The following is a 12411-nucleotide window of genomic DNA, read 5'->3' on the forward strand; positions in this document are numbered from 1 at the left end:
TTGATAAGGCCTTGATTTTACAGATAACCAGAGACGCTAACTGACCTGTTTTTGATGTTTTAACATGCAGTTATACTGTCATTTATTGATACTTTACACTTGTCAAATCATGTTTTTTGTCATAATTTAAAGGAAATTAAGAAGGATATTAGCCTATTAGATGGGGGAAGGTAAAATTATTATCCATTATTTAAACCTGTATTAAAAATAAACTTTAAATATAATCTTGAATATACTGATCCAAAAAAAGTTAACCTAAAACCAGTTTTTTAACATCTATTGTGGAGGAAAAAAAGACTAACAAGTCCCCACGGAGGTTTTTAAGAATGGATGTGGAAGGGGTGCCATCAGCCCAGGTGGTGGAGGCGGGACGGGGAACAAGCACAGGCCAGCTCTCCCACGCGTGGGGCAAAGCTGGGACCACAGTCCCAAGACCCCTGTCTGCTGCCATGGCCCTGAAGGCCTTCACAGTGCTAAATGTACCAAACGCTATTTTTATACACCAAGTTATACGTATGCCTGTCTGGAGGCAATTACCTCTATCACACCATCCATGTCACTCAGAAGTCACTGTGGATACACAAAGAGGACAGCACAGCAATGAATGGATTCACAAGTCCCACCCTCACAAAAGGAAGAAAAGCAAAGGCCATCTGTTTGTACAGGAATGTTCTAGTTTTCAGCAATTTTCAGGGTACTGTGACGCTACAGGGAGAAGAGCTACTGTCTCTTGAGGACTTCATATTATTTTGTTATAATATCATGCTTGTCAAAACACTTGATAAATAGAGGCCAAAATGGATCTCTAATGAAATATATGCAGCCTTATCTCAACATGATAGGATCGAGAGCGTGCCTATTAAACAGACCAAAACAGAACGCATCTGCTAAAACCTAAGATAAAACTAGACGCAAAGTGACCTCGACAAATTGAAACATCATCTATCAAATTAAATAAAAGAAGACAAGTTAGTGTACTTTTAATTTGTTCTCGAGAACATTAAGAAAAGGAGAATAAAAGCACGGCAAAGAAAACAGAAGAGGATCTTGCAGTCATATGGAACATCAGCTCAAAAAGCCAAGCAGCATAACTTTTTAAACCGTTTCTAAAAATCAACCCCTCACTGGGCTATTCCGCCTTCGCACGTGTCACTAAAGCTAAGTCAACCTTTATTCTGAGGGTAACGGAATGTTATCCTCCTCCCTTTCTGGCTCACTGGGTGGCTTATGAGAATAAAACAGACGTGCCGGTATCTAGAAAAATTAAATTCAATACACAAAGATTCTATTCTAAAAGAGGGATGCAAAATAAATAGAATGGATTAAAGGAAGAGAAAGTTAATATTTTTAAAGGGCACTGGTGTAGTGAGTGAGCACAATACAAGCGAATGAGCTTAAAGCTGCATGAGATTTATTTAAGATTGGTCATGAAACTAATGCTATATGTCAATTATATATTAATTTAAAAAAAAAAAGACTGGTCAACTGTTTGTCTTCTGAAACCTGCTATTAAAGGAGATGGTGAAACGTGCAGTCCTGACGGAGTAGTCACAGGCCCCAAAAATCTAAGTTTAGTGCCTCTACTATATAGAAGAAGTGTAAGGACAAAAATACTTGCTTTTATAACATTTTATCTTTAAATGAAGCATGTCAACTTTTTGTCTCTTGGAATATGATTAACTTGAAGCAGTTTTGATACAGTTGAGACTGTAATTAATATTTTAAAAAACAAAAACTACTTTCGATGTTCTCGACAAAAGAGCTTTGTGTGACTTTAACCATCTAGTCAGTGAAAGCTGTGGAGGACGGGTTAGAGAGAGAGACCGATTTACCAAATCCAGTGTGTTTGTTCCAATTATAACATTCCAGATTTCATTTTGAGATCAAAGCTGACAAGCAGTAGCCTAAGTTGTCACTTTCTGAAGACACGGAGTCCTATCAGGAATTTTAAGAGGCAGGCCTGTTGTTCCCCAACCTTCCTGGGATGGAGAGAACTGTGACCCAGGGTGGCTGCATCATTATCATCTTCTACTTTCTATGGACCAGACTTGGATTGAGACTCAGGATCTAAGGATTTGCTGGACAGCATTAGTCTGCTGATTATTGGCTACCAATTACTGCTATAGAATGTTCAAAAGTTTACACACAAAAATTACTCTGAGAGATGTTAATAATATTATTCTACCTTGGAATAAAGAAAACACTGGCAGATGGACAGGGACACACACCAAAAAGTAACAAACAAACAAAACAAACCCACCCAATACTCTAACTTTTAGAGGAAAGTTGGCAAGAAGGCCATCAACTGGGGCAAGATGATGATTAATGGATTATTGGTCAGAATTGACTATTTAAAGAATTTCGTACTTCAGGGTCTAAAATGTTATGTCCCTTTAGGACTTTTGCATTTTAAAATGTCACTGTGTTGAAGAAGTGACTCTGGGGCTGACTCGCGGCCTAGTGGCTAAGTTTAGTGTGCTCTGCTTCGGTGACCCGGGCACAGTTCCCGGGCACAGACCTACACCACTTGTCAGTGGCCACACTGAGGCAGCAACCCACATACAAAATAGAGGAAGATTGGCATAGATGTTAGCTTAGGGCAAATGCTCTTCAAGTAAAAAAAAAGAGGAAGATTGGTGACAAATTTTAGCTCGGGGTGAATCCTCCTCAGCAAAAAAAAAAAAAAAAAGAAAAAAAAAGAAAAAAAGTAGATCTATTTCAAACTTGGCGTTTGGGAGTGACATTGATAATGGAAGAGAGGGAAAGAGGGAGGAATAAAGACCATGTGTGCGTGGTGGGTAGGGGGCGGGGGTCTTAGAGGGAAAGGCAAGCTCCTTGTTTGACTGAATTAGAATGTTCTAATTTAAAATACATATAAATTTCACATTAATTACATTTTGACTATAGTCTGAGTACTTCCTTTTTACCAGACACTTATAAGTTCTGGGGATAATGCAATGATAAAATATAGTGCTTTGGTGGGAGGAGCCATGAGAGAGCCAGCCACCTGGTGGCACAGAACCTGGGAAGGCACGGGTGTCCTAGAGTGAGGGATGCAAGATGTGCCCAAAACTAGAGCCTTAGCTCAAAGTCTGTAAGAGGAGTTAGGTCCCTAACTCAACCCAATTCAACAGGTAAGTGCCCCCCAAATGGATGTTCAGAGAAGAAAAACCTCTCGAAAATATCAGAAATGAAGATAAATAAATACAAGTTTAGATGATAAAGTTGAAGAAAGCATGGAGAAATTAGAACAGGAAGACAGAGAGATAGAACACAGAACAGGAGAGAAAAGATGAAGCCAGAGGATCAATCCAGGAGGAACAATACCTAATTCACAGGAATTCCAGAAAGAGAAAACAGAGGGAAGGAAATTATCAAAGGAGAAACATGACAAACTTCCAAACTGAAAGACATGAATTCACAGATGGCAGGATCTCACAGAGCAGCCAGCACAAGGAATGAAAAGATCTAGCTTGAGGCCTTATCGTTTTGACGTTTCAGAAAGCTAGAGAAAATGAGGAGATCCTCAGACCTCCAGAGGAGAATGACAGAACACAGATGGAGGACTAAAAATCAGAACACTCGAAGCCAGAGGACAAGTCAAGAGCCAGTGACTCCAAGACAGCGAGAGAAAACAATTTCAAATCTAGAATTCCATGCCAAACCAACCCTGAATTAAACATGAGGACGGGATAAAGGCATGTTCAGATGTACAAGATCCTAAAGGATTTACCTCCCATGCACCCCTTCTCAGAAAACTACTAAAGGAAGATGCACTCCATTAAATGAGGGCCCAGGCTAGGAAAGGCAAAGACGGGGGCGTCGGGAAACCGTACCCAACAGAGGGAAGAAGTAAATGATGAGATGACGGATGCCTCAGGATAACAGTCATGAAACAGACCTAAAGAATAAGTACCCCAACTGGAAAGTTTGGATTAGAAAGATGTAGTTCAAGAAAATAAAAACGTGAATTCATAGTTCTAGAGAAATGAAAAGGTTCAGAAGAAAGGAAATATAACCATAGTATAGTTCATACTAAGCAAACAGTCAGATGTTGAAAAATGAGAAAAAAGGATCGATGAATAAGACAAATAGCAGTAAAAACTTATTGTGTGGGAACAGAGGAAACTGGCAGAGCAATCAGGTTAGAGGAGTTGGGAGCAGGGAGGTCTGTTTTGTTTCTGGTGAGGAAGATTCGCCCTGAGCTAACATCTGTGCCCATCTTCCTCTATTTTTTGTATGTGGGATGCCTCCACAGCTTGGCTGATGAGTGGAGCAGGTCCACACACAGGATCTGAACCAGCAAACTAGGGCCGCCGAAGCAGAGCAACCAGAACTTTCACCACTAAGCCACGGGGCCAGCCCCAGGGACGTCTGTTTTAATAAACTGCACAGCACTAGGTAAAAATAAGTTAAATTCTCCAAATTACTTCATTTTCAGTCCATCATTTGGGCTTAGAGGCTTTAATTGGAGGAATTACCAAGTGATATGTAAGAACAAAAAGAAGACTAAAACAAGTAAGGGTAGAAGAAATGGAACCAGAAAGAAGCAATGAAAAGGGCTGGTAAGGGATTTCTCGTACTCACCATCTCTCTGGCTATTTCCAGCGCTTCCTGCAGGCCATAGAGCCTGCCACAGACCAGGTAGATTCCATTGGCCCAGAGAATACAACCCTCGTGGACCCAAAATTCATTGCTGTCAAGAGGTAGTTCAGGGATTTGTAACTCCAGCTCAGGGCCGCCTTCTGAAGTGGTGGGCACGGAGGGCTTTGAGTCCAAAACTGTCTTTTCGCTGCTGCCCTCGGTGGTTGCTTTTTTACAAGGGAGCCCCCTGGACAGGGATCGAGGGCCTCCTCCACAGTCTTCAGAGCGGTGTCGCCGCTTAAACCTGGGGTGGGCGGCCAGGCTCCTCTGCTCCTTCTGCTGCTGCTGCTGCTCTTCCTCCTCCTCAGTGTCCGTCTTGGAGCCATTCGAAGCGCTTTTGTGCCGTACCTTCACTTTGCTCTGCATTTCCATGGCTCTCTTAGGAGGCGGATTCTTCGGGAGAGTGGCTGCATAATCTTGGGGATAAAAGGGTCCAAAAAGGTCGCCCATGTTCCGGTAACTGGCCCATTTGCCACACAGACAGCAAACCAGGTGCCCCATAACAGAAGACTCTGTCACAACAGGTCCCTGCAGCATAAAGGACGAAGCTGGGAGCACCTTGCTTTCAGTGCTGCTGGGTGGAGGGGTCAGAGACCTTGGACCCTTCCGACCCCTCACCAATTTGGTCTGTTCTTCTTCTTCTGCATTGATGATTGTACAAACGGCTCCAAGTTCACACTTGTTTACTACATGGATGTAAGGGAAAAAAGACTTGTTCTTGGCATCAGTTTTATCCAGTGGCTGGGTGGCGTACTTTAGCTTGATCTCAGGTTCTTGGGGTTCTACAATGGGAACTGCCTGTTTGGTTTTCCGCTTCCTTGGCTGTGCCCCAGGCTTCCTTCTCTCTCTTCTTTGCCTCTGCTTTTTTGGCTTGGGCTCTCCATCTGCGGAACCTTCTGGTATCTGAGGGGGCTGAGGGGGTGGAGGCGGTGGCTGCTGTTGTTTCTTTTGCTTATTCACACTACCAATGGGTCTCCCCTTCTTCTTTCCTGATGGAAAATATCCCTTCGGGGGGAAACCCTCTTGTTTGGGGGAAATCGTCACTGTATCGTTCTCCTTCTCTTCAGCCTTGGGGTTTGCCTTTGCCTCAGAGACCAATACGCCCGCTGGAGGTACATTCTTTGAGTCAGGAAAGATTAAAGGTGCTGCCCCACCCAGGGAGCCATCTGGTCTCCCTTGGTTACTTCCAGGCTTCTGTGAGGTTGCCGATGTCATGGCACCAGAGGATTCCTTTCCACCCGTGATTGCATCGGGGTGTGTCTCGGTCTTCACTTTGTCGTCCCCACTACCACGCCACTCCTCTGAAGACCTTGCAAGAGGCTTTTCCACGTTCAACTCCTGGTTTTTCGGACAGACCAGGTCAGATACAACCTCACCTTTTCTCTTCTCCATCTCAGCATCCTGAACAGTACCACCTCCACCTTCGGGAGGGCCACTCTTCAAAGACAGTATGTCATCGAGAGTCACCGTGTCTCCCCCAGCCTCCGCGCTGTTTGAGGATGCACTCCTCCTGATGTTCGGGGACGTGATCTTCTGAACTATAGCTTCCAGTTTCAATCCCCGTCCTTTCCGTGGGGGCAGTATTTTGGTCTTAGCAGGACTTGTGAGAGTGACAGCAGGGCAGTTCCTACTGTCGGGACTTGGAAGGTCCTTGGAGGACTCCCTCTTGGGGAGAGACTTGATATCCTGACTGTGAGAAAGATGGGCATAGGAGTTGAATGCTTTATCAGCGCCTTCTTTTGAGGGGTGAAGGAGGCGCCCTTTATCTTCAGGGTTACTGTTCTTCACATCTTGTGAGTGTCTCTTACTGGGGATGGGAGAGATAAAAGAACGGACACGCCTTCTCATGATTAAGGGGTTTTGAGAAGAATGATCCTCTTGACCTGGAAGCCTTAGCATAACGTTACTAGGTTTGGATGACTGTGTAGACTCAGCTAGTCCATGTCCATCAGTCTCCAGGGGTGGTCCATACCTTTTTTGACTGGACATTCCTGGAGGACCACTGCTTTTGGCTGGAGAAGTTTGCCGAGAAAGATCCCAACAAGATTCTTGCTGTAACTTCTGGGAGCCATGCTTCAACTCAATGCCTTTGTTAGACAGACCATCACTAGACATGAGGCAGCGCCCACCTTCCTGACCACTGGGGTCATGGTACGTCCCCATGGGTGGGCCATACATCATACCGTCTTTGTCATTTTTTAGAGGGCTCCGGACTCTGTCAAGAAACTGCTGCTGCCTCGGGCTCTTCCTCGGCCCCTCCTGCCTGTGCTGTGCCGCAGCGATTACTCCCTGAGCAGAGCTGCTGCCCCAGTCTTTATATTCCTCTTGCTGCTGTTGGTACATCTGTCTCTTATAATGGAGCTGAGAATTCAAACCTGCACTGGGGTCTCCATAAGCATGAGCACGAGTGTTTGTGTGATAAGCAGAGGCCAGGCTTTCTGAGTTGGGAGAAAAGGGAGCGTGTAAAGAACTCCTGTTGGCCCTCTCTGAAAAGGTCATGTGGGGGTTCATGTGATGAGGGTCTCCCCCTGGGCCTCTGCTCCTCCCAGGAGACATCTTCAATTTTTCTGAAAAATCATGATACTGAGAAGGGGACCGACCCCTCATGCCCTCCCGACCACCAACTCTGCCGGGGACCCGCCGCATTGGTGTGGGTCTGCTGTCTTGTGGGCCATAGTCTGAGATGGAGTCATGGGCTGCTGCTCCAGGGCTGGCATTGCCCCGGTAAGACTCATGCTTGATGCTCGTATGGCAGTGGTCTCCAGATTTCTTGTTGTTGAAACTAGCTTGGGATTTGGATTGTTCAAAGTCTTCTTCTTTTATCTGCCCACTCTGGGATTTCAGCTTTGTTTCCATGGACACCAACCCACCTGGAAGAATGACCGACTGACTTAAACTTGGATTGAGACGTTCATTCCTCCCAAGTCTGGTATCAGTGCCCATGTGTCCCAATGAGTGAGCTGCCGGGTCCCTGACAATCTGTCTTAGTGGAGAAATATCACAGATCACTGATCTTCTTTCAGAGAGGGAACCCCCGGGCTCATGGGCTGATGACTGAGGCTCTATTTCAAACTTTCTGGGAATTGGATAGTCAGCCAAATTGATCTGTTTCATTTCAGGAGCCGTGTTGCTTGATTTCCTTTCCCAAGGGCCCCAGTGGGGGTTTTCTAATAGGGACCCAATGCTTTTGTTCAAAAGGCCCCTGCTAGCTAATTCATTGGTTTGACTAACTAAGACATTAGGCCTCGTGGCTCCTTCTAGGCTCCCCGCCATGCCCTGATGCTCCTGAGCACTCCTAGAGTATCTCCTGTCAGGGTGGTGGTGGTAACCCTGAAGCACTTCCTGCAGGAGGCTGGGGAACTTCTCATTTCTACCCTTTCGCTCCCCGTGGCCACTGAAATCCCCCTTATCTTGTCCTGTAGGGTACTGAGGAAAGCCACTGACATTTCTTGGCATGGCTGACCCAAAACTATCTTTGTAACTATAGCGTAGGCTTCCAGGAGATTTGCTAGGCTCAGTTCTGCCTATAAAACCAGGGCCCACTGCGGAGTGCCCGCTCTGGCCATTGCCATCTCCATTGTGGTTGGAGTTATCTCCATTCTTGTTTCCTTTGCTCCCTCCTCCCGGAGGGTCTGGCTGGGGAAGTGATGTGTGACTGGTTTCCTTTGCTCCGCCAGTGCTGGGTGGCCTTTGAGTGGCTGTAGGATCATCCTCCTGGGAGCCTTTATCTTGTCCACTGGGCTTTTCTACTCGACTTGTCATGGCTTCCCGGGAGACAATCACCCCAACTGTCTTCTCATTGACTTTTGGGTTGCCCTCAGATGACAATGATGCATCCTTAGCACCAGGCGAGGCAGCCTCTTCTCTGGCTGCAGGACTGGCACTGAGTCTGGGGGCTTCATTCTGAGCGCCTTGTGCTGGTGAGGAGCCAGCTTTCTCGGAGGCTCCACCCTTGTAGGTGGTGTCAGAGCTGGTGCTCTGGCCACTTAGCTGCCTCACTCTCTCGCCTTGGTCTTCAGAACTGCTGGAGCAGCCTCCATCCAGTGACTCTGCCATGGGGGACTTCAGCTGTTCTTCAGGCTGTGAGGAGCCTTCGGAGTTTGTGCAGCTGTCTGCTTTCTTAGAGGATGAGGAGGGCCTCTTAGAGGTCTTCTTCTGAGGTGTCAGGGCATCAGAAAGTAGCATGTGCTGGACAGTATTAGGAAGATTGGCCACTTGAGTACTCAGGGCACTCAAACTACTCAACCCAGGATCTGTCAGTCGCTTTTCTGGCACTCCTTCTAGTCCAAACCCTTTGAAGCCTGCAGCATGAGAATTAGGACTGGGCATCATTGATGGCGTTGGGCTGAGTTGAGGCATTAACTGTAAAATTCTGTTTCTGGAACCCACGGGCACATTGCCTTGCCCACACTGGAGATTCTCCCCACTCTGCATAAGAGGAGATGGGGTAGAGCTACAGCTTGGAGACTGAACCACAGAGGCAGCTGGGGAAGGGTTAGAAATGGGGCTGAAGTTCTGGTGAAACTGCATGGGGGACCTCACAGGAACCTCGGGCTGGCTGTACTGCCCCACCTGGCTTTGCAGGGGCAGTTTGGTGGCAGTGTTGCTGTACTGCATCACATGCTGAGGAGGGTGCTGCTGCTGCTGCTGCTGCTGCTGCTGCTGCTGTTGTTGTTGCTGCTGCTGCTGTTGCTGTTGTTGTTGTTGTTGTTGTTGTTGTTGTTGTTGCTGCTGCTGCTGCTGCCCCTGCTGGGTCCCTTGTGGAATCTTTGCTTGTTCAAAATTTTTCAAGGATTGAGGCTGATAGCTATAATTTGACTGTGTTCCATAAGCCTGTGCATTAGAACCCACATTATGTCCTTCATACTGGGATCCAGCATTCACACTGTAACTGCCATCATAGCTCTGCCCAGACTGGCTGAAACGCTGTGGTGAAGGGAAGGAGGAGGAGGAAGAGGAGGCGGCAGAAGACTGGTAGTGTTGGCCAAACTGACCTACTCTTAACTGGTAACCAGTAGCAGAGGATGGTAGAGTCGAGGGCCGCTGCATTGGTTGCAGATGGGAAGAGCCGGATGCTGGCTGGCCAGTGGCTTGTGGCAGAGGCTGATGGGACTGGTAAAGCTGTTGTCTCAACTGCTGTACTTGCTGCTGCTGCTGTTGGCTGGAGGCCTGCTGTTGGTACTGAGCACTCCCTGGAGAGAAAGGCCCCGTGTAATCCTGCTGATAATGAGACACACCACCAAGGGCAGAGTGCTGTGCTTGAAACTGGCCCACGTGACCCTCACTCCCATACTGATTGCCAAAGCTGCTCCCCTGGGGGGGTCCATAGCTCTGCACAGGCCCAGAAGGCCTTCGCTGAGGAGGCTGCGGGGTTCCTGTTGCCACGGGGTCTTTGTTGCCTGCCATGTAGTAGAAGTCTCCAGCCTCCTTCCTAAAACCCTGGTAGCCCTGATGGCCAGAGGTTTCACTAGCCATGGCTGCTGCAGCAGCTGCTGCTCCTCGCCGTCCACCACCACTGCTGCCACCACTGCCACCACTACCACCACCTGCACCCCCAAAATTCTGGAACATCTGGGCCTGACGAGGGCTGAACTCTTCTATCCGGGATGAGCTGTGTACCTCCTGTGGGTAGCTCTGCTGGTTTCCGTGGTAACTGCTTTGCTCCCGAAAGGACTGCATACTGTTCAGCAGCACAGCAGCAGGCCAACAGCCCTCCTGGAAATGGAAGCAAAGAAAGAAAAACATTAGACAGGCATCTCCTCAGTATAAATAAAATTAAGTCTAGATGATGGAGGGGAACGATAATACAGATGCCCAGATGAAGCTGACTGGTTTGAATTTCATCTCCTTTTATTTCTTATCCTATCCATTCCGAAAATGCAAATAAGCAGAGAAATGGCCTAAAGAGTGAGGCAGGAGCCCATGGCAGTATGAAAAGAAACACTCTGGGTAAATACAAATTCAATACAATAAAAAAATCTCATTATTGTCAGATAAATGAGACCCCCAAATTCAACTGGGTTAAACTATGGGGCTGTGTTATTACTGTCAATAAAAAATCAGCAATTTTTAATTCAGTTTTCCAGTTATGGTAGGGGAGGGGTAAGAAAAAACACTTTCACTTATTTGTTTTCATGTATGAGACCGATCACTGGACTGAGAATCTCAAATAGCGAGGCAGTCACTCCACTGGCTGGCCCTTCCCCCCAGCTTTCAGAAATGGAACCGGCTTGCAAACAGAAGTCAGTCCCTTAGATCCAAACTCAAATTATTGTAGGTTTACTGTAATTACCAACTACCTCGATGACTGGTGACCACAGGACACTCAGCTCAGCCCTACACGGCTCCCTCACTGCTGCAGTCATCCACACAGACTTAGGGGCTAACCTCTTCTTGACACATAATCGTGTCCGAGGCATGACTCCCAACCACGCATCCTCAGTTCCCAGGGACAGAGGGCTGGGCAGCATAAGCCAAAGTAGCAGTGACTATGCTTCCAGATTCCTTTTGGAGGTTTGCAAGAAGTTCCAGCACCTCTAACCCCCACGTAGTTTTTTATTTGCCAGTCTAGTATTCACAATATTATTACTGGCAATTACTATGGAAGAGGGAATTGAAACACTGTGGAGAACCGCAAAAGATACAGAGGAAAATAAGAATTTATCAAGCCCAGGATGCTTCCCAAAGTCATGTGACTGGGTCAACACTTTGCATCATCTTTGCCAATGTAATTAGCATGTAAGGTAACGCTCTTCTTAAACAATTAATCAAGAGCTGATTTTATTTGGTCTTTTGCCTGGGCTTGTCTCCTTCAGAGTCAGAGATGAATAAGACAAGGCCAAGCTGCTCCAAATGACTTTAAAATCAATTATTTAAAGAAGATGTTATGAAACACACATGGGCTAGGGTAAGTTAGGACAACGTTTTCCCACGGTGGCTTATGAAGCTAGTTTCTTAGTTCCCTCTGCTGGGGGAGCAGAAAATGGAAGTGCCAGCAGGAAAGTCAGTGATCCTTTTGAAAGGTAAGTGGGATTCCCGGCCTCCAAGCCCTGCAGTGGCTCCCCATCTCCATCCAAGCAAGCTGGTCTGGGAGGCCCCGCCCCCACCCCACTGCCTCGCTGACAGCCCCTCCCCACCACTCGCAGCTCTGGTCCCACTGTCTCCTTGCTCCTGGGACAGGCCAAAAGCATTTGACAGAGGAATCTGCTTTCCCCTCCTCCATAGCCACATGGCTTGCCCCTCTTACATCCTTCCAGTCTCTGGGCAAACTTCACCTGATTGGTAAGGCCTTCCCTGGCCATCCTATCAAAAACAGCTAACCCCACACCCTCCCCTGGGCTTTCCTGATCTCCTTCCCCCGCTTTATTTCCTCCCCAGTCTTATTCCGGACAGACAGAGATACGCTCCTTGTGTACTGTCTGTCTCTCCCTCACTAGAATGTAAACTTCCTAAAAGGCAGAGACTTTGTGCCTTGCCATAATCCTCAGGCCATTAAAACAGTAAGAAGCACATGGCAGGCATTCTGTGAGCCAGTAAATGGTACAAGAATTAGGCCTCAGAGAGCTAGGCTAGAACTTAGATGCTCAGAGGTGGTGGTGTGGCGGTGAGGTGAGAGAATTACAGGAAGATAGATCAACCTAAAAGCAGAGCTGGAGGAAGCTGATGTCCCCACCTGAAAAATTCTCCGGGTCCAGTTCCAAGGGGAAAAAAACCAATTTGAGTCCATGCAGCAACTTCAGAAAGTAAACATGGATCATAGCTCAAGAT

General features: G+C 47.0%; 1 protein-coding gene across 17 annotated transcripts in view; it reads right to left on the reverse strand.

The window, feature by feature from the left end:
* TCF20 (transcription factor 20) overlaps positions 1 to 12411 on the reverse strand; it is a 184688-nt gene that overhangs the window by 44336 nt on the left and 127941 nt on the right. For 14 of the 17 annotated variants that reach the window (XM_070599622.1, XM_070599628.1, XM_070599624.1 and 11 more), the window contains one exon: positions 4588 to 10359. In XM_070599622.1, coding sequence (XP_070455723.1) covers positions 4588 to 10323 — 5736 coding nt within the window. In that variant the 5' untranslated portion in view covers positions 10324 to 10359. Of the gene's footprint in view, positions 1 to 4587; positions 10360 to 12316; positions 12336 to 12411 lie in introns of those variants that run through there. The other 3 variants (XR_011534576.1, XR_011534578.1, XM_070599629.1) reach the window with 1 other exon arrangement.

Source organism: Equus przewalskii, chromosome 29, assembly GCF_037783145.1.
Source record: "Equus przewalskii isolate Varuska chromosome 29, EquPr2, whole genome shotgun sequence".
Classification (NCBI taxonomy): domain Eukaryota; kingdom Metazoa; phylum Chordata; class Mammalia; order Perissodactyla; family Equidae; genus Equus; species Equus przewalskii.